This window comes from Culex pipiens, chromosome 3, assembly GCF_016801865.2.
Source record: "Culex pipiens pallens isolate TS chromosome 3, TS_CPP_V2, whole genome shotgun sequence".
NCBI classification, from domain to species: Eukaryota; Metazoa; Arthropoda; class Insecta; order Diptera; family Culicidae; genus Culex; species Culex pipiens.
The window spans coordinates 115,453,751-115,476,882 of NC_068939.1; the positions used below are offsets into that span (position 1 = coordinate 115,453,751).

Here is a 23,132-nt window from a genome sequence, read left to right on the forward strand (position 1 = left end):
GGTTTAAAAAAGAAAATTTTAATTTTTTTAAATATTTTGCATGCTGAACTTGTTATATTTTGAACACAAACGTACAGGTTTAATGTGAAATTGCTGTAACTTATAGAAAATTAAAAGTTTGGATGAATAAGAAACATTTTGCTTAAGATTTCTTCAAAATGTTGAAAGGGGGATCAAATTACCCCCAACATTTTGAAAATGCCGGTTTAAAATATTTTTTCAAAACGCTTGGCATGATTCGAAGAGTTTATCTGATGAAATACCCTTATCAGTCAAACATAGTTGAATGTTTAAGCTTTCAATTCATGCAAAAAGTTCAAAGTTTTGTGAGAAATCGACAGAGTTATGTGCGATACAAAAAAGGGGATCAAGTCTCCCCACTCTCCCCTATCTTTTCCGAAACCTAGTACTAAATTTTGTTCAGAAACTCATGCCGAACATTTTGCTACAAAATGCTCATGAAAAGATGATTTCTATAAAAAGTTATATAACAAATACTATTACAAAAATCAAAAAAGGTGCAAAAAAAGTTTGTAAACCTTTCAAAAAATTAACACAAATAATGTTATTTGTTGACAAATCACCATAAATCCAGTCTACAAACTCCAAATAGGCGTGGGTTTTATAGAAAACTAAGATGTATGAGTATCAAAAGATCGGAAATTTTATGCCCTTTCCGATGCCACATACGTTGACTTGTGAATCGTGGACCGGTTCGGATGCCGGCGGATTTTCCAACGACGTAATTCCGGGTTGGTACAAAATTCCAACGAAAAATCTATTCTATCGATACCAAGACCCCCAAAACGGTGTTATACCAACTCCAAAATGTTTATTTAGCAATTCTATGGTAATATATGGACATTTAGTTGAATTGAAAGTTTGCAGAATTAAGGTTAGATAAGTTTTATACAGAATTTTCAGAGTTATATAAACTATTATACTAAGTAGTTAGTAAACTTTATATTCAATCCAAATTATTTTTTAAATCAGTCAAGGATGCCTATTTGGAGTTGGGAGACTGGATTTATGGTGATTTGTCAACAAATAACATTATTTATGTTAATTTTTCAAAAGGTGTACAAACTTTTTTGCACCTTTTTGATTTCTGTAATAGTATTTGTTATATAACTTTTTATGAGCTTTTTAAAGCAAAATGTTCGGTATGAGTTTCTGAACAAAATGTAGTACTAGTTTTCTGTCAAACTTTAAATTGTTTACAAGTTTCATCACAAAATGTGCATAGTGCCCAAGGGGTGTAAATACTTTTTTACATACTGTAGATACATTTCACGCATTCTGATTATTTTTCTATTTCAATTGTCTATATCTGAACATTATACACAGAAACATCACTAACAGATATCAAGAAAGAATGACACAATCCATAGGTCCTTACTTAAATTATGAAAAACATCCGTACCATAAACCAAAAAAGAATTGGCGCGTGCGCGACTTTGCCTCATTATAATTTATGTAAACATTGAATACATAAGATTGTGTCGCGGAACGGATTGGTGTGGGACACTCACAAATCTTCAAAACTACCTTGGACCTAACTTCTTTCGCCATCACTCACAACAATTCCTGTTTCACCAGCCCAGCGGGATTTGGCAAATTCCGCATCAAAATCCGGATCGCCAATCGAAATCAAAACACTAGTTTTGCTGCCTCTGATATAACACTTTTTGAACTCGTTGATAGTCGGTTGCTTTTAAATCACATTTTAACAGTCTGTACAGAGCACACGCACAACGTCCAGATGTAAATGTGGCAAAATGTTCGATGTACTCCAGCAACATGCTTGTCAACTGAGGACCAGCAAACAAGTTTGCCAAATTCAAGCTAACATGTTTGTGGGTTCAGGAAACAGGATTGTTATCATCAAGGGTTAGCTTGTTAGTAATTCCAACATGTAAACTTATGATTAGAGCTGCCAAACATGCTTGTTGAAACTGTAATCGTGTTCGTTTAGTTACATAATCTAGATTGTTGTTTGGAATTTTGGTTGATTCTTGTTTATTGTTCATGATGAAATCAAGATGATTTTGCTGTGTTTTTTTAAATTATTGCGCAGGAAAAGTTGTAAAAATGTGGTTAGAGTCATTTCTTTACTGACAAAACAAGATATTCATTTGTTTACAATTGCTTTACGCTGAACACCTCATTAATATTAGATTTGTTTAAAAAAAAACACACATTCATTTCTTTTGATATATTGGAAAAGAGTTCTTCGACATTTCTATTTCGATTTACAAGATAAGATAAAATATACAGTGAAATTATATTTAACGGATTGCACACAGATTTTCGTAAATAGAATCAAATAGTTTGATATTTCCATAATTTGTCTAATCATTGTTAAACGCATCTTTTAATTCGCGATTTACAAGAAATCAGATCACCAAAAAATTCTCAAAAACGGTAATTTTGAACAGGATCATTTTTCCTATGTATCAAGAAAACCGTTACAGTTTTTTTATTTATCACATATGTTTCTTCTAGGGTATACCAATCAGTTCCTTTAAATATCCTTAACGGTTTTCACCTTTTTTCTGTAAATGCATCATGTAACAATATAGCATCGTCCCTAGGAAATGTCTTTTATGGAGTTCAAGACGTGCAACGCAGAATAGAACCCCTTTAAATTTTTGCACCCCAAAATTCTAAAGAACAGATGTTTCTTGAACGGCAGATGTTTCGTCCTTTTTACCTGTGTCTCAATGAATTTTCCTCCTATAAATACCGTTGGCACATCCTTGTTCTTCATCAGTAAGATTTGAAATCGTTACCAGTAATCATCTAACGAACTCTTGAAGTGCAACAGCGATGGCCCGTACCAAGCAAACCGCTCGCAAGTCCACCGGAGGAAAGGCCCCCCGCAAGCAGCTGGCCACGAAAGCGGCCCGTAAAAGTGCTCCGGCCACCGGTGGAGTGAAGAAGCCTCACCGTTACCGGCCGGGAACGGTTGCCCTGCGGGAGATCCGCCGCTACCAGAAGTCCACCGAGCTGCTGATCCGCAAGTTGCCCTTCCAGCGGCTGGTCCGCGAGATCGCCCAGGACTTCAAGACCGACCTGCGCTTCCAGAGCTCGGCCGTTATGGCGCTGCAGGAGGCCAGCGAGGCGTACCTGGTCGGACTGTTTGAGGACACGAATCTTTGCGCGATTCACGCCAAGCGAGTCACCATCATGCCCAAGGACATCCAGCTGGCACGGCGGATCCGCGGAGAGAGAGCCTAAGTCGTTTTTCACGGCGAGTCGGGTAACTATACCAAGAAATGTGTGAAATACTTTTTCTTTGCAGGTTTTTTTTTTTAAAACGGCCCTTTTCAGGGCCCCACAAAAATAAAAGAGTTTGTTGACAAAAAAAAAATCAATCAATTGAATATTCAAATTATATGAGTTATAAATTCAATATGAGTTTCATAGAAGTAGCATGAAAGGGGTATGAAAAACATTGAATGAAGCTGCATGAAAGAGCAAATGGGCAGGCCAGCCGTTGCTTCCATTCAAGTCTGTTGAACCACTTTGGTAGCAAACAGCAGTAAAATATTGCATGCAATATCGGTGCACTAGGGTGAAATCCAAAATTTACTTTTTTAACAACACATTTGGTTGTTCAGTTTAGGGTCGAAACTGAAGCGTCAAATTTCCCGGGGTTACGAATTTTCCGGAAAACGGAAAATTTTCAACCAATTTCCCGGGAAATCCCGGAAATTCCTGGGAAATTCTAAATTTATTGAAAATTGTTTTGTTTTGAATTTTGCATCAAAATGGTATAGAACAACGGCTTTCATGGTTATAATCAGTGTAAAGATCAACTCATAGCTTGACTGCATGTAAAAATTTTATACAACTACAAGAAAATGTATATTTTTCTAATTTTGTAAGCTCAAATCGTACAATAATTCAAAAAATGACCTTTGGTATTTTTTGTTTAGATGTATTTCTTCATCAAAATGTTTTGGTCAGTAAGTGAAATGAATCCATACTCCACAATAATAAAATTTCATTAAAACTTGTCTTTTTTACCAGTTTAAATGTTTAAATGAAAAATAAAATCATGCAGAAATTAGTTTTTTCATAACAAATAAATTTTCTAAAACATGTCATACTGGTTTCAGTTCTTGAACAAATTTGTTAGGCTTTTTTGTTTTTCCTTAAAAATCTAACTTCTCGTGTTTGTTTTACTTCAAACAACTCAATGTTTTCAAATATTTGGAGCCAGTTTTTTAAATAAGTTTTCAGTTTTTCAATGACTTTTTTAATGGCTTTTGCATCATGGTTTTTAAGTTTTGAGTTGACTTCGGTCTAATTATTTTTTATAGTAAAAAAAACAAACGTTTAACTATTCTTTTTCTTCCAATAATTCTTTAAAAAGTTCACCAGAATTGTAATAGTTTATTTCTAGAGTTTTTTTTGTTAAAGGACCTATAAACAATTGTCTTTCATATGTTTATAGGACCTGTTCAAAAAAACCCTAGATTTTCATTAAGCAAGGTTTATTTCCAGTTGCTTCAGAAATTAATATAATCAGAAATCAATCGTGACATGAAATTGAGTTTCTTGATTTATTATTTATACCAGAGCATTTTCGAAAAATTGCTTCCAAAAAATTAAGAAAATTTATACCTTCGCTTGAATTTCGTGAATTCCCGGGATTTTTTTCCGGGGACGGGAAATTGGACGCTCTACTTATCACCGAATCCCATATTCTCGAAAATCAATTCTCCGAAAATTCTATTGTGTGTGTGTGTGTGTGGTCCAATCCAATACCCGCTAACCGGTAGCGAAATTATGGGAAAGTATAATTTGTATCAGACTTTGTATATGCCGAATGCTGATACAACTTATCTCAGTCCCGGGTATTAGGTGGTGATAGCCCTCGCGCTGCTACCAACGACCCATTTCAGAATGGCAGAGATCCTAGCAGCCCAATTCCGAGGTCGTTGGGCATTGTCCGGCCCCGCCTTAACATAGAAGCAAGCACCAGACGGATCCTTGATCTATCTTAAGACTCCCAATCCCTTCAGGCAAATCAGGGATCAAAGCGTATTTAATATGAGAAGAATACAACATATTTATAACCTTCAGATGGCGGACTGGTTAGAGTCCCAGACCATCAATCCAAAGGTGCGAGTTCGAATCCCACCTGATTCAAGTTTCGTTTTTGTTCATATTCAAAGTTCCAATTCCTGATTCCAAATTTCAAAGGTACCGACCGGGATTTGATCCCTGACCCTTCTGCTTGTGAGGCAGAAGCCGTAACAATTAAGCCACGGAGCCGGTTGATTTTACGAGAGGTATCAATTCTCCGAAAATTCTATTACCCCGAAAGTAATTCCTTATTTCCCGAATGATATCAACTAAATTGTTTTTATGCTAAATATTTGGCATGTTTGTGGCATGATACCAGAAAGAGATAATTGAAATGAAATAAAATCACGATGTTAAAAAAAAATATAAAAAATAAAAAACAACAACAACATACGGAATAAATTTTTTTTGTTGGTGCATTGTGAATCCAGATTTGAAAATATTTCTAAAACAAAATGGCAGACAGATGGCAAACCTAGAATGAGGCCATTTAAAGCCGTTTTATACAAGTTTTTTTTTTTAAATAGACAATTTATCACGTGGTTTATGGACGGTTCTTGCTATAGACAAGGTGTTAGGATTGCGATTGCTTATTGAAGTGCTGGTTTTTATAGCATTCTTTGAATGAGCCACAACACAACTCGATAATTTTGAAGTTAATGTCATTTTTTCAGTTTGTGCTCAAGGTCAAAGAATGATAGATTTGGGAACCCTGAACACGCTACAATCTACAGAATTGAATTTTAGTAAATTCACCGCCAATAAATAACATTGTAAATTTGGGATTTATTCACCATTGCATTTGCACTCAAAATTTACAATTTTATTTCTTGGACGCGAAATCAATAAAATTCAGGGAGCCCAAATTTATCATACCTTGACGAAACTGAAGCGTTTACTAACATCAACTTGAAAAATGTCGAGTTGTGTAATGTATGATTAGGCAATGTCAATGCTGCAAGTCCTAAACATACATCCTAATAATTTGTCAAAGCTACACCCACAATAGGGCAGCACCATCCGAACGAATAAAGAACATTTTGTGAACAGTCGGACCGAATAAATCCCGAAGTTGCCGAGAACGATTTCGAAAATCAAACCCAATTAATTCCACGCCTTTGCCATATCGGATACCACGGTTCAAAGACCCTCAGGTCGGCCATAAATCGCATTTCCTTAGTATGCATATCAGACGGCGACCACGTGGAGAGGCATCGATTGCATTATTAACACAAAATCATCATTTTACGTTATTTAGAATACTTGAAATTCTTCCAGGAACATCAATAATTATAATTAATTACTTTAAAGAATGTTTCTGAGCCAAAACTTGAGTGTATGCTCTGCCACGTGGTCGCCGTCTGATATGTGGCGTCGTGGTTTACACAAAGCCGTCATAGCATACTAAGGAAATGCTATGCTTTTGAAGGGTGAATTGTTGATTCTGGAGACACCGGACGTCGATCCAATGCGCACCTTGGGGACAGAATGGTCAACCCTAATTCCTTCTGGAATGTGTTCATTGGACCATCCCCTACACACCTGTCTTTATTCCGAGTGAATTAATGTTGTCCCCTGACGTGTAGGATCGATTGAACGAAAAGCACAAAAATTCCATAGTAATTTCCATGTAAATTTTAACTCGCTGGGGACAGGCCAATTCTCAACCAAATGGACTGATATTTGGCATAAGAGTCCCTATGGGTATCCTCTTCAAGGGGAACCTCGGTTTGCCGTGATCTGATAACTTTTTGATTTGGTTGAAACACCCCAGTGTATATTATACTATAATTATATTTTATGTAAATACATTTTGTATTTTCTAGTAAATATTAGTTGTACGATTCTAATACCAACACATTTCAAAAACTTATTCTTCTTCACCTCCCTAACTCAAACTCGTTGCGTCTATCTTGTTTATCTCCATATTCCTTCCTAGTGAAACGTGAACTCGTGAGCAATGAGATGTGAGCTGGTTAGTGAACTCGTCGAAGCAAGTGTACGCTTATGTTGCCAGATGTTTCCATAAAAATAAAGTAAATTGTATTTTTATCTTGCTATAGCATAGTATTGTTTATCTTTATCATACGAATCAAAGAATCAACATGTAATTAAAAATTATTGTTGAGATGATATCATTCATTGAAATACATGCTGTGAATCACAAATGGGATTCCAATAAGACTATCCGCCCACACGCCACACTTGTTTCACTTGGAATTTTCCCCTAAACTTCATTCAGTTTCTCGCCGATGCTACTCCATTGGCAACTCTGTCCGTAACAACTGTCCAAGTGACGTTTCCAATCACCGTGTGAGCCACCCATCGTCGCCTCAGTCAGCTCGTGAGCAGTATTTGCACATTAGTCTGAGAGAAGCACGCGAGCGGAGCTGAGGCCGAATCCGCGTCCGTCGTCGTCGCGAGAAATTCTGTGTATTGTAGAGGTGAAATCTCTCGCAATAAAAAAGAACGAGTCTTTTCGTCCCATTTTTGGGCACTTTAAACGGGGGGCCCGTCGGAGATCCGTTTTTTTTTGGAAAATGTTTGTGAATTCGTGAATTTCACAAGTCGAGTGCGAGTTTTTCCCTAGTTTCGTGTGGGATTCATGCTTGCGTGCGTGAAATTCCCGTGTTTTTGTGCTGTGTGATCCTTCGCCGAGAGCGCCATCATTGCAGCCAAAGTTGAAGGCAAACTCGGATCGGATCGAAGTGTTCAGCAAATACCTATGGATACGTGATTCCACGCGTACACACGCAGCGTCGTCGTCGTCGTCGATCGTTCATCGTCGTCGAATGGTCGCCAAAGGGAAAATGGCAATTATTCTGCGTGGCGTCGAATAGGTTGACGGATGTGTGTATAAATGAGGCAGAAATGAAAATGAATGAAATATCAAATTTCAATCAAGCTGCTGCCAACAGAGGCAGTCGTGCCAGTGTATTGTCCACCGTGTAGTGTCTGTTGTCTCCTCTCATTCTCTCACCCTCTTCAACTCGCTCACATCATCGGTGCGAGGCGACAGAGTGCGAAAATAAAGAAAAGAAAGCAAAGCGGAGAAAAAAAAAATAAATAAAAAATAGTGAAACAATGAGTGCGATTACGAGCAAAATGAAGAAAAGTGAAAATGTTTTAAATGGAATTTACCAGTTGGATCATTTCTGCGAGGAAAATTTGTACAGCTAGCTATTTGTTAGGCGTAAATAGTGAGAGAATCCCCCAAACCCCCTCTCTCACCACCAGTCCAGCCAAGTCGCTGTGTGTGTTTTAGTATGTGTGTGTATGTGTCAGGTCAGGTGTAGATCGCACGCCTCTGTTCTGCTTCTACAACTCTGAGCGCCTATGTTTTGTACCGTCTTCTATTCCGATGTTTTCTTGTCGTAACGACAAGTCTTGCTGAAAAAAAAAAGAGTCACCAAAAGGAAGGCGAAGGAAAATCTGGAAGATCAAAGGAAGAAAAAAGGGAGAAAGGAAAAATATAATTCCAACGCACCAAACAACACACACACATCTACACTTAAGTCAACAACAACATATAAACATGTATTCAACTGCTGCCATATTTGGATATAAATCGTCGTGCATCTCGCTCACCCTAGTGGCATTGATAGCCACTTTGATACAGGTATGGTTTATTTTTGTTCATTTTTTTGTTATTCTGACTCAATTACTGATGTTGTTCCTCATTTGGGATTCCGCGTGTTACTCATCCGATTGGGTAGGGTTTGTGAATTGATATTCACATTCGTTGAAAAATGTGTCGTTTGTGGAATCTAAATGTGTGGTGGAATTAAATGATATTTATTACAAACTTTGCCAGTATGTGAAGTATCCATTTAATTTCATCCCAAAAAGACATAAACATGTACAATAAAAAGGAGAGCTTGAAGATTGTTTTGATAACACGTATAATGAATTACCAAAAGAAAAACTCTGTTGTCAGGGTAATGAAACGGCAAAAAAAATATGTTTCAAAAAAAGGTAATTAAACTTTAATACCTATCAACACTAGCGTACCCAGATCCTCCAGGAAGGTGGGGCAACAATTTGAACAGTTTGAAAATTTCGTCGTTTATGGACACCCCCTGACTAATTCTAAAACATTTTTTATGATGGTGGGGCAACTGCCTCATAAGAAAATTTAGTGAGCACAGCAATTTTTCAGTTCCTTTTGAAGTCCTAAACAACTCTCCAAAGTTTGGGAACGATTGGTTTATTTTGCTCAAAAATCACGTTTTAGACGAGTTTTGAGGACGCTGTATGTTCTTTCAGGAGCAAGTTAGCACCAAACTCTCTTCGGGAAAGTTGTAGAGCACCTTCCAGAGCATCCGAATATGAATCCGGTTTTGATATCGCGTATAACGTGGATTTTTTAAATATCAAAATTCAAAACAAATGTTTTTTCTCGTACAAATTTATATGGAAAATTGAATCACTTTGCGCAATGTGAGGACTAAACCAATCTTTCTCAAACTTTGGGGAATTGTTTAGGACCCCAAAAGGAACTGAAAAATTGCTGTGCTGGAAAATCGATTTTGTTATTACACCCTAGTGGAACATCTATATCTATAGGGTGTCAATCCATTTCTAGCATCTTTTTAAGACCGTTGACCACGCAAAAGAAGGCTGGACAAAAATTCGACAAAAGTCAGTTTTTCATTGGTTTTTCACAAAGAAAAATTCCTGGGGGATTGATTACGCAAAGTTAGAACACCGTACGTATTTTGCCAACTTTCCGATTTTTTGTATTTTTGTTAATTCCTGTAAATTGCTCCATAGTATGAAAAAGGTTAAATAAAATTATTATGCTGTTAAATTTGAGTTGCTATTCCCTTGTAAAATTGTCTGATCTTTCCTATAAAAATATTTAAAAAAAAATGAATGAAATGTGGTTATTTTGGCCAGAAGTCTCCAAATTTTTTGACAAAAGAAAATTGCACTTTGGATGGCAACATGAAGCCTCCTTTCATATTATAGAAGGAAAAATAAAAAATGAAAAAATTGTGTTTTAAATTATGATTTTGAAATATCTCTCGAAGTACTGGCAATGTTGGCAAGAAATATAAATTTCTGCACTTATATTAAAATAGCTCTTAAAAAAAGTTGTATCTTTTTTCAAATGCAAGATAGGACTATCCTTTCTTCGAAAATGTTTTAGAGGAATTATATATCATTTGGAGCCACCCTAATTTATACGTAAAGGTATATCTTAAAATCTTATTTAAAAAGTTCTTTTTTGAGTGATTTTATATCCTTTCCTCAGTGAGAAAGGCAAAACTGTAACGTGTTGCAAAGTGCGGGTTTTATCTGTTCTCCACTTAAGGAAATTGTCACATAATATCTTGTTATCTTTTCTACACTTGAAAATAACTGCAAAATATGGCTGAATTGAGGCAAAGACACAAAGGAAGTTTGACAAATTTGGCACTGTAAATATTGATAAGCATATTTGCCCTTTTTGAAAATAGTCCTTTGGCATGCACCTGAAGCCTATTATAGGATGTTAAACTCTTACTTATTGAAGAATTATATAAACAGGTTAAAATGTTTATTTTATAAATGAAATTTAACGTAGGTGCCAAAACTAAAAAAAAATCTCGTTTGCTGGGAAAAAGTATAACAGAACGTTTCGTTCCACTTTTATTTTGACATTTTGTCGAAATTTAAGCATAATTGGAGCCTAACATTTCATTAGGGCACATAACTTTTGTAAACAGTAGTTTATCCCTTTCACTCAAGTGACAGTTTGCATAAGGTGTTTGTGAGAGGGGTACACTCTTGTTTACAAAAGTTATATGCCCTAATGATATGGAAGCACGAATTAAGGCTATAAGCGATGCATTTGCTAAAGGAAAAAATCCATACAAAATTGACTGTATTGACTTGGTATTGACAAGTATGTTAATGATTTTAAAAAATAAACACTCTCCATCTGTCCACTCGAAAGCCACAGGTAAATGTTTGAAAGCGGCGTTTAACCTGCCTCACCGGTTGTTTTACGATACGCTTATCATTCGAAAACTTCTTGTGTTGTACACACCAAACTCACAGTTCCCAGAAAGGCAAAAAACACGTGGATCCCGTGGTGCAACCGCGAAAACGTTATCAACATTACGGGCTATTAACTCTGACTGTCACTTTGTGATTTGCACCACTTAGCCCGGACTATTTATTGATGATGATGATAGCGAGGTTTTCGCGATAAGCCAAATTTACTGCACACGCTAGGCTATTATTTTCAGCTGATAAGTTTGATGTGTTTGATTCACGTGAGTGGGCCCTTAAGTTTAATATTTACAAATATTAATCAAGCTTTCTGCTCCCTACAGATAGAATCTAAATACCATGCAGCTCCATTCAAACTTTCTAAATTCATGTAGAAGCTCTATTAATCTATATATTTTCAACTGGCGTAATCTCGAAAGGTAAACGTGAGATTTATGCTTTCCTCAATAAAAGTTTTGACTTTGCCGAGCAAACCCAACACAAAACGTGACGAGTATTTCCAGAATCCAAATAGTTTAGATTTGTTATTTGTTTTGGTTCTTGTGCTCCCCTTCGCCACAACGCCAATATCGCTCTTACGCGGCCTGTACCAGCTGTGAACTGCTGTTCAACCGGATGCCGTTCATGGTTGAAGGCCCGGCCCGGCCCCAAACATGCACCAGGTTCAACCTAAACAATCCGAATAACTGAAGGCACGTAGTCAGGCTGACTTGTTGCGTGCATTCCTTCGTGTTGTTTTTGTTCAATTTTATCTGTCTGTTCTCGTTCTCGAACCAAGCTACTACTGCGACTACTGGCGACTAAGCCAAACCAGTCAAGTGTGTTTCAGCTGCGGTTGCCAGCCATTACATCTGATAAATTGAGTTATTTTCCTGAAAAACTCCCTGTAGGGGGTCGGCTTCTTAATGATCTTAGATGTATAGGCCAGATTATTTCAAACCGGAATCGACAAACGGATAAAATCATTCAAAATTTCGAGCGAATGTTATTTGAGGCTGTCCTCGCAAAATCAGCGGGTTCGTTTCCCCTGTGTCTAATCGATCGTTTAAGTCTAAAAGCGAAAGCTGCGGGCCGACCAAACCTAAACACCTGAAAAAAAACAATCAACCTGTCACGCCAGCACCAACACCAACCGACTGCCAAAATGACGCATACCTACACACGCCTAGCCGCGCGAAGGTATCGCAATTTGTCCGGTTTGGTCCACTCTCCGTTGCTGTTGCATTGGCCACGAACGAAACAACGGCACAAAAAAAACTAACCAGAGTTGAAACAGTTCACTTTCCACAGCCACAACACAACCGTCCTGGCAGGTCGGCACTTAAAATTGTTGAGCAGATTTTTTTTCTTTTTGCAATGTGGAGATTTTAAACCTTGCCACGCACAAATACTGTGTCAACGCGTTGCTTAAATCATTACGGCTAGCAACTGCAAGTATCTTTCACTACTGATTCAGTTAAGTTGATTCGAATGCAACCTTAATTAACATTTTTCTGTAATACCCAAATTGCAATAAGAATGTAACAGAACGATTTTCAAAACTTGAATTAAAGAGACACAAAGCTATTTTATTTCAAAAATGGAGTATTTTTGGTGTGATTGAAGTATTTTTTATTCAATTTGGATTAAAATACAATACGAAAAATATGACTATAACTTTCAAGAATTATCAATACAAATGTAAAAAAATCGTTTGAACGGAATTGTGACTAAACTTTTTTGAGATACCTACTCAAATTTCCATTTGCTGAAAACCAAGACAACAAATGCAATTTTATTTCACGAATTTTATTGATTGTACTTTTGACGAATATTTTATTCACGATTTTCTTAAATCTCAGTAAAATACTCAAATTTCCATTTGCTGAAAACCATGACAACAAATGCAATTTTATTTCACGAATTTTATTGATTGTACTTTTGACGAATATTTTATTCACGATTTTCTTAAATCTCAGTAAAATAGGAGAGGAAGTTCTACAATTTCTATACAATTTCTTCAAGACTAAACTTTTTTTTGCAATGAAATTTTTGTGTTAGTAATTTTCCTGTGCATAATTCTTAGATAATATTTTCTGCGTTTATTTTATTTTGAGCAGATTCAGTATTACCGCGAAACTGCCGTGAAATTGCATTTTTTTAGAAGGCAAGCACAATTTTTTTTTTTTTGCCGTGAAAAAATACTAATTAATACTAAAAAATCAAGCCTGTCCTTTTAAAATGCCCAAACAAGTGTTTAGCCTTTTCAAATGGTTACCCTTGATTAAAACATGTCTAAATATTTGTTTTAATGCAAAGAGCAGACAATTTAACAAAGGAAACTGGAAAAAACATTATTTTTACAAAATTTAACTATATCTCAGCTCAGCTACCAGTATGCAGTAGTCCGAATAACAAAATCAAAAAAAGTAAAAACAAAATGCAAGGATGCTTTTTCTTCATTTTGTTTTTAATTGAGACAAACTAAACACTTATTAAAATAATTTTGAAAGCGATGCACAAAGATTTCTATTTTTAGTTTCAAAAATTTCGAAAATAAAAAAAAACTTTTTTCGGGAATTCTACTCTGAGTTTTTTTTTCTTTGAACCTTTTTTAAATCCTAATTATAACCTTCAACTTTGCCGAAGAAACCAAACCAACCGTCTGATATTGGGCGTCATTGTTTTCACCTAGCCGTCATAGCATACTAAGGAAATGCGATGCTTTTGAAGGATGAATGGTTGGTTTTGGAGACACCGGACGTCGATCCATTGCGCACCTTGGGGACAGAACGGACAACCCTAATTCCTTCTGGAATTTGTTCATTGGACCATCCCCTACACACCTGTCTTTATTTCGAGTGAATCCAAGTTGTCCCCAGACCTGTAGGAACGATTGAACGAAAAGCACAAAAATCCCATAGTAATTTCTATGTAAACTTTAAACCGCTGGGGACAGGCCAATTCTCAACCAAATGGGCTGATATTTGGCATGAGAGTCCCTATGGGTATCCTCTACAAGGGAAACCTCGGTTTGCCGTAATCTGAGAACTTTTTTGTTTGGCTGAAACACCCTAATATATATTTTCAAATATTCACATACCCATTTTTAATTACCAGCCCGCAAATTTGTATGGAGCCTTGCATGAAACTAAAACTTATAATGCAAAATCGCTTCTTTTGACTTAGAAAAAGGAAAGACAAAGATTTATCCAAAGAAACAAAATGCAAAATAAAAAATCTCTAAAAAAAATGCGAAATTCTACTGAATTACTGAATTATAAAAAAATCATGTAACAAAAAACGTAACTTTTCGTTATTAAAAACATTACCATTCTCATAAACATCCATAACTAAAAAGTGACTTCTTGTTCTGCTGTCACAAGATAGCACATAAGCGACGAAATAATAAACAAGATTCTTATTTTCATCATGGTGTACTAAGTCTAATGGGCTATCTACAACCACTTAGCCTAGAACATTTAAGTATAGTAAAATAGATAAGTTACTTAGAAAAGTATGTAACTTACGGCCGTCATATCAACTTAGAAAATTTGCTAGGCTGATATACGTTGCTAATTGCTTTGCAGTTGTTTGTTTACCTTTGATATGGAAACGTCACCTTACCGTAGATTTTGAAATTTTCCAATCCATACGTCAAATTTCTTTGATTACTTTTCCATTGTAGAAGATCAGATTCATTTACATTGATTCAAATTCCTAAGCTAAGTATCCTTTTCTAAGCTAAGTGGTTGTAGATAGCCCATAAATCCCTAATACGAGCTCGACATTATGAAAGTTCGAGCAGCCCACTCTTATGCTAACTAGATAGGAATCCCAGCAAGCTTAGTACAAGAGAGAACAGAGGCATCGACATGTTCCCATTGTTTGATATGATTTTGTACCTATACACTAAAATAAAAAAAAAGTACCAAATTCCTAAATTCTAGGAATTTTGCCTCTTTTCCTTATTTAATAATCGTGTTTTTTGGATTACTTAATAAAGAAAGGAGGCAAAATTCCTAGAATTTAGGAATTTGGTACTTTTTTTTTATTTCAGTGTAGGGAAAGCCACTTTTTCAGTTAACATAAAAAATAATGAGCAGAGATTCTCATTTTATCATGGTGAGATTGCAACCCATTCAGCAGCCACTTCTCCAACTACTTCAAAATATTGCACAGAACATACACTGCATGCATGCAAAACCCGCCAGTACAACTTCCTCTACCTTGTCTCAAACTGGCCCAACCCAGCTGAGCTGGAAACCCCCCCTGCAATGCTTCACGACGACCCTGAACACAACGCCAAATTGCCCAATCATTATATTTTCTGCACAGAAATGGCATCGATCCGATTCGCCCACCGGCAAGGTTATGTATCGGAATTTTGCGCCATGTGCACTGACTGTTGTCATCGCGCTCCAAAGAACATCCACCGCATGATGCACCTACTGCACACGGTAGATGATCCGAAATGAGCTCATCACCGTCGTTCATCATCATCATCATCTGGTACAAGGTACACCACGTGAACCATCAGACAACAAGTTCCCCAGCGTCGTCGTCCGTTTTGTACACGTCTAACCAGACCCACAGCTAGTGCTGCTATCTGCTTGAACGTTTTTTAATTATGTGGGAAAATAATAAATCGAACGTCACATGAGTGCATTGTTCCGCTGCATGGCCACTTGGGGAGGAATTATCACTTTCCATCATCCCTTGAATATTGAAAAAACCGCACCATAACCACAACCGGGTGATATCATCTAATTATGTACGGCTCATTAAAAAAGCGCCCCATCGCATACACGAGTCTAGTTGAGTCGAGACGAGAGGAGAGTGAGTTATGTCGTACCACCTTTTGGTGACGGCACAGCATCTCACACCCATAATAATATGCTGCCTGCACCATAAATCTATGCGATCTCTGAGAGTATGTGTGCAGCATGGCGGCAGTCAGCAGAAGATACTAGAGATCGCAGTTTAGTGTTAGTGTCTGCAGGCGACTGCGAACGAATTTCAATACGATTTTTGCGGTGCAGTTCATGCTAGTGAGTGTAGCGGCAAAGAAACCTGTCTGCAAGACTCAAAGGCGAACTAAGAAAGGGCACCCTATTGGGGCGGATGATTAAATCCTTCAAAAGATAAAATAAAGTTGCTTGACATCCGAGAAAAACGTGTTTAAAAGATTGACCTTGAATAAACAAACACAAGAGCACACAATGTAAACAATAACAAACACGATTTGATTAGCAGATCATTCTGAGCATTGTACCAAAATTTTGTCTTACAATCAAAAATGTATGCAGTAGTCGGGCATTCGCATGTGACAAAACGTTCTCTGGCTAAATTCCCTTTGGCGAGTTGTCGCACCTGCAGGGTGTGATAAAATAGCACGATCAGATCGCTACTACTATCTTTTGAAAAGTGACAACATTGCACGGGGTTTACCGGTTTTGATTGAATATCTCAGGATTGAATTCTAATTTTGTGGATCTCTGAAGGTCAAAAGGTGAGAAATTGTGTGCTGAAGCTGCACAATATTGCGCTCTTTACTTAATTTGGCCCAAAATGCACGTGTGGCAAGATGACACAAGAAAGACGACATATACAGCAATTCCCCACGAAAACAGCATGCAAAAAACAAAAGTGCTCGGATCGGGCTCAACATTTTTCTGGGGGTTCCCTGGCCGAAATAATTAGACCCGTATTTTTTGTTTGGCCATTAGGGTGACCTACGCCGTGTTAGGGTGGTCTGAAAAATGGCCATTTTCGTCGATTTTCGCAAAAACCACTTTTTAAAAAAAAAATCATAACTCCTCGTCATTTCAACCGATTTCAATTGTCTTATACGCAAATGAAAGGTGATAAGTTGGCCTTTCAAAGAAAAATAATAAAAAGTTTCAAAAATCTAGCCTAACATATGAAAAGGTCGAATGAAACTTTAAAATGCCGTTTTGACGGTGTCTGGACCAAAGAGCCTATGTCTGGAAATATTTTTATCGGAATTCCCAGACATTTTTACATAACATATTAAAAAATGGGAGGAGTTCATTAACAGGATTCCGAGATATGATTTTTTGAAAATAAAATCCGTGTTTTCGACGCGCCGCGCGCAGAAACACGAAAATGACAAAATCGGCAAAAAATCAACTTTTTTCACTAAAATTGCGATAACTTAAAAATTTCAGCAATGACCTATACATGTGGCGCGTAAAAATGTTCGGGGATTCCGATAAAAATATTTCCAGACATAGGCTCTTTGGTCCAGACACCGTCAAAACGGCATTTTAAAGTTTAATTCGACCATTTCATATGCTAAGCTAGATTTTTGAAACTTCTTGTTTTTTTTCTTTGAAATGCCAACTTAACACCTTTCATTTGCGTATAAGACAATTGAAATCGGTTGAAATGGCGAGGAGTTACGATTTTTCGAAAAAAGTGGTTTTTGCGAAAATAGACGAAAATGGCAATTTTTCAGACCACCCTAACACGGCGTAGGTCACCCTAATGGCCAAACAAAAAATACGGGTCTAATTATTTCGGCCAGGGAACCCCCAGAAAATTTTTGAGCCCGATCCGAGCACTTTTTTTTTTCCATGCTGTTTTCGTGGGGAATTGCTGCATAAACATATATTTTTTACTTTTTACACACTATGTCTACAACTTTGTAGAACACACTCTTGTTACACTTTTAAAAGTAACCCAAAGTTGCAAAAATCACGTAATTTTAAAATAAATAATTTCGTTTTAGATGAAAAAAAAACTTCTGCAGTTTCTAATTTTCATAGGTCTTCATGGCTCTCAATTTTGTAACAGTCGGGAGGCTAATTCAGTGAAAATCCAGAAAAATGGAAGGGGTCGTACAGATAGTATTTGTCACAAGATGGCAGACAAGCGACGAGATATCGAAATAAAAACCCCGGAATTGTAATTAAGAACCAAAATTACTCCTCAGAACAAAGTTTCACGAAAATCGAAAAAAGATCGGGGCAACTACTGTGTGAGTTGGTGGAGAACGACCCCTATCTATTTTGAACTTATTAGGAAAACATAAGTTGCTGTCTCAAATGTAAGCCACCTAAATTTTTGTTGAAAGGTTCTTAAATACATTGAAGTTTGTATGAAATAATTGGCAAAAAAATACTAAAAATTGGTAAATTTATACTTTGTGGAAAACGCAAAGCGAGCCGAGATCAACGACAAATAAAATCAAGAAGGTTGTTAACGATTCAATAACGAATGAATAAAATAAAATAAATGAATAAAATAATGAATAAAAATCTGAAAATTGAACCTTTAACGCTTAACCGCTTAATGTATGCTAATCATTGGTACAGAATCTCTACTCCCCTTGTTCGCATAAATGTCTTATATGCATTTTCAGTAGGAAAGAAAAAACGAGCTTGAAAGTTTGAAAAATATGCTTCATAAATTTAAAAAATGCAATCATTTCACTGCGAATTCATTCAACAGAGATCTCAAGCATGCTCTAGTTTATGCTTTTCTAAAGTTTGTACAAATAATTTACCCGTAAAGAGACTAGCTCGAAAATAGTATCTCTAATGACATCTCGACTAATATCTCACATTGACAACACTCCAGTAGAGTTCTGCATCCTTGTACTGCCCTGTCTTTGTGCTCAAATCATAACAGTGCTGGGGCACCACAACAACACACAGAGGGGAAACAGAATGAAAAATATGTTTCGTTTAGTCGCCCTAGTGCTGCCACATGCCTAACATGTCGTCACTTGTGTGCTTTCTTGTGACAATGACCATTTTGGTCGAAAATGAGTTCATGATGACATTTTGTAAAACTCAAGAAATCCTACAGGTTGCTTCAAATCGATTTATTCTCCAAACCAGCGATAGTAAAAGGTTTGACTCCATCATCTATTGGTCGTTGTCACAAGATAGCACACACGCGACGACATAGTACCAGACTAAAGGTGGTACGTACATCTTGACTGACTGACTGGCTCTGCTGCAGCTCGGCTGTATGTGAAAACACGAACGCCAGACATGTTCCAGCTCTTGACTGCTTTATTACGGAGTACAAATATCTAGCCCGTGGAAAGTGGAAAACCATGTGTGGTGGAGTGTGTGTGCGAGTGAGCGAGACGACGAATTGTCCTCTTGTCTCTTGCTCTGTCAGTGTGTGCATCGAACAATACAGAGCATTGTGCAAGTCAAGTGCAGAACGTATACCTATCTACACAGCAAAGTACCGTGCGTTTCTATGCATACACAATACACATAGTAAGGCGTTCGACGCTTAGGGTGACTTATTGTTTTAGAAAATAAAAGCTCAAATTTCAGGATTTGTTTTAGTTGACGAGCTAATCATTTAAAGGAAATTTTATATGTTACTAGAAAAAAGATATGTATCAAATTTAGCCAAAACAAAAAAAAAGATGAATTGTTGACCATTATTATGTGTTATAATTGTTGAACAGAACTAAAAGCAACGTAAAAAATACATAAATAAATCATGTAACTAATATCACAGAACACATTACCCTTTTCATTGTGGCAGAAACGTTGTTGTTTTAAAAATCGGTCTCCCTAATTCCTTTTAGAAAACAGATCCACTGCTGCAATTATTATGAACTCAACTGTCAATAATGATTTGTATTCGAATTGTGATACTTTGTCGATAATGATTACAAAAATTGTAAGGCGCGGGAAGTGTATCGTATTAGGACAGATTAGGACTTTTGTTTTCACTGTCCTTTCCTATTAAAATATGTGGTCTCAATAATATCAAACAGTATTGACATGGATCTTAACATAAAATCAGTTTTATAAAAAGTACATAAACGGGTGTGACTTTTGCCAACTCATGGGAAATTGTTACTACATACTAATTACAATGAAAATCAGTTTTTATTTATTATTTTGGATAAGTTTTATTTATATTTTTTTTAAATGCCACAAATCTTTTAATCTTAATGCTAGTTTTTTGGCAGTAAGAAATCATTTATCACCTAAGTATAACAAAAAATGTGTAACACTTTTTTTTCAAATTGCATTTAAAATTCAAAACGCTGTTAACGAAATTGTGGCGAAATCACCATAATTCAATCCACTTCTGAATCGCAATTTGTTTACAAGCTTCAAATCCCAACGTCTCCCCGCCATTCAAATCTCGCACCATTATTTTACCCGATAACGAAAAAAAATCCCACCAGAAATCAAATCCGCCATTAGCCGATTGTCATCACAAAAGCCGGAAGTTGTGAGCACCACAATTCCGAAATGCCAATTCCTACCGGGGTGTCATTTCTGCTGATTTAAGTATGTGTGAACAAATGTGTGTTCAACGTGCTCTGGAATGACAGGTATGCCAGCTGGCACCGCACAACCTTCGCGCTCCATCCCGGGCCTGGGCCATGTGACCTATAATAGCGCTTTATTGTCGCTCTAATTTAAGGTATGTGCACCATTTTTAGATTGTTGTGATTGGAAGAACGGAATTCTTAAACATAACAAATTGCAAAAAAAAATCAGTTTTACCCAACTAAAATGTGGTCGAATCTAGTTAAAATTGTCACCACGTACCGGAAATGCTTCCACAAGCTTATCATCAAAAGCAGGCAGGCAGCAGTCGGTAGCCAGCGAGGCGAAAAATTTAACACTTTTTAATAAATAGCATTCGCCCGAAGGCACATGCGCACTGCTCCGCAAACTTCTCTATTCTTCCACTGCCTGTTTGCCTGCCGGAACTTGTGTTTGAATCGTACCGATGCCCGGGAGAAATTGGATCAATTTTTATGAACTTGGAGAACTCTAACGAGCCGTGAGTTTTCTTTTTGTGCTAGCCATTTATTGCCAAAAGTTCTAAATTAAACCAAACATTGATTCTCTTATATTGATTTTTTTTCGCAACAGAGCTCACCAGTTTGGAGTAGTTCAGAGTTCCAGCAAAATTTTAAGAAAAAAATATATGGAAAAAACGCATTTGTATGGCCCTGCTGTTTGCTCAACGCTTAAAACTTTTTCATGTTCAGGAAGTATTCTTGAGCCACATTTTCCCTAAAACTTTGCTTCTCTTGTTCAACATGTTTCTTCTTTCATTCTAAATTTTGTCCTTCCACTCATCTGTATTTAGTTTTTGTTTATTGTATTTGGTTTTTGTGTTTTTGGTTGCTTGGGTGAGACTTAGAAAACATAAATTTTCCTGTTTTTAAACCTTTGCATGGCAATATCTCAGCAACTAAGGGTCGTATCAAAAAATTTACCGTGTACCATTTTTTTTAGTGTAGTCCATATCCATACCTACAACTTTGCTGAAGATACCAAATCGATCAAAAAATTCCTTCCAAAGATACAGATTTTTGAATTTTCATGCATCATTTTTGTAAGGACAGCTGCCAAATTTGTATGGAAAATTATATGGATAAACTAATGATGCAAAATGGTTTCTTTGGGCGTTCCGATGGCACCAAAAAAGTTTCAGTCTGATTAAAAAATACAAAAAAAAATCGGATGACCAAAATCTGAGAGAATTGCTCATGGGAAAATGTTGACCAATTTTGACAAAATAATTAATTTTGCGCTAAAATGATGTCCGAAAATTGAAACTTGATTTTAAAAAATTTTGATATAACCCCTAAAGAAATGACTTGAAATTGTGGAAAATTTTCTAAGTCAGGATACCACATTTTAGTATTATTTTGGTATTAAAGTGTTCTATCAAATTCCTTAAGTGATATTTTTACATGGAAACCCAAAATATGACCAAAAATTGAATTTACGACACTTTGGCTCAATTCTGAGGGTAGATTCAGATTCAGCGGGCAAAATTACATGGAAAATCATATATTTGGACAATTTTCGAATTTCGTTAGGGTGGTCCCATATGGTTTTCCCTTGAAAATTTGACTTTTTCAAATGAAGATATCTCGAGTTTAAAGAAAAACACCCCTGAGATTTTTTCAGCGTTTGTAGTGCTGGATCTCCTCTTTTAAATGCAATCTAACGCTTAAAATTTGGCTTGCGCCTTTTCGAGATATTAAGGTTTTGAATTTGCGTCTTTTTTTTAACTTAAAATGGCTGTATTTTGACCCTTAAGTTCAAAATTACATGACAAAAAAAATGTTCGTTTTTCTGAGCTCTAAAAGTACCTCGAATATCACTTTTCTCTAAAACTTAACCCTGAATTGCCACGTTAAAAAAACTGATTTCTGAAGGTTTGCTCAGATGCTTTCTATAAATTTGGTCGTAGAAGGCGTAGATTACGAGATTCAATTTTGATGTCTTCGACAAAGTTGCTTGAATTGGCAAGCCCAACAACTTTCTAGAAGGCCTGTCGGGCTTTTTGTATGGATCAAAAACCAAAATTAACCTTGAGGACAAAGTTACACAAAAATAGAAGAAAGGACGGGGCAATAGTTGATTGAGTTGACAGAGAAATATTAATGGCCCAAGTGAAAATTTCTTAAAACGTGCAAAAATCAGATAAATTAAAAACAAAATAAACAGAAAAGGTCTTTCTAATAGATGAGAAAATCTTCCGAAAAATAAAACAATTTGTGAATTATTTTCTCATACAAAAGAATCAGGAAGAAAACCCACCCCTCCCAAAACGTAACCCTCAAGGATGTCCCACACCCTCTTTTCACTGACACATGGCCATTACGTCCAGCATGTTCACTGCCACCGTCAGTCTTCCCGGTTTCGTGATTGCATGCGTACAACGGTACCTACAATCCGTATGCCGTCATCAGTGCGGTCTTTGTTCCTTGGCTGCTGCTGCTGAGGAGGAGGCTGCAACGGAATCTATTGTAGGTCCTTGAAAATCTTGAATCACCATCAGTCTCTCAGCCTCAGTCACCCCTCGCAAGAAGCAAGAGATGGGAAACACTTGGCACTGTGTAGAGGTTGCATGTGTGTTTGAGCATGTGTGAGTGTGACCAACCACATGTATAATGCTCGAGTAGCAATGAAACAAGAGGGCAACCGAAATAATAAAAAAACGAGGGAGTCACACCGCATCTGGAGGATGTCTATAAACTGTGGAACTGAGGGTGGAATGGCCTTTTAATGTAGACC

General features: G+C 36.7%; 2 protein-coding genes across 9 annotated transcripts in view; both read left to right on the forward strand.

Moving 5' to 3' along the window:
• The first annotated feature begins 2,635 nt into the window (after window positions 1–2,635).
• On the forward strand, window positions 2,636–3,355 carry LOC120413982 (histone H3). Its single transcript, XM_039574989.2, has one exon. The coding sequence runs from the start codon at window positions 2,830–2,832 to the stop codon at window positions 3,238–3,240; it is 411 nt and encodes a 136-aa protein (XP_039430923.1). The 5' UTR covers window positions 2,636–2,829; the 3' UTR covers window positions 3,241–3,355.
• Window positions 3,356–7,450: 4,095 nt separating this feature from the next.
• The window catches only part of LOC120414023 (tyrosine-protein phosphatase 10D), a 60,224-nt gene continuing 44,542 nt past the window's right edge, over window positions 7,451–23,132 (forward strand). For 6 of the 8 annotated variants that reach the window (XM_039575046.2, XM_039575047.2, XM_039575048.2 and 3 more), the window contains exon 1: window positions 7,452–8,716. In XM_039575046.2, the coding sequence (XP_039430980.1) occupies window positions 8,633–8,716 (84 nt within the window). In that variant the 5' untranslated portion in view covers window positions 7,452–8,632. Of the gene's footprint in view, window positions 8,717–23,132 lie in introns of all 8 variants that reach the window. The other 2 variants (XM_039575040.2, XM_039575045.2) reach the window with 1 other exon arrangement.

Excerpts from the sequence above, each read along its gene's own strand:
- LOC120413982 (XM_039574989.2), top strand. The coding sequence starts at position 2,830 with ATGGCCCGTACCAAGCAAACCGCTCGCAAGTCCACCGGAGGAAAGGCC.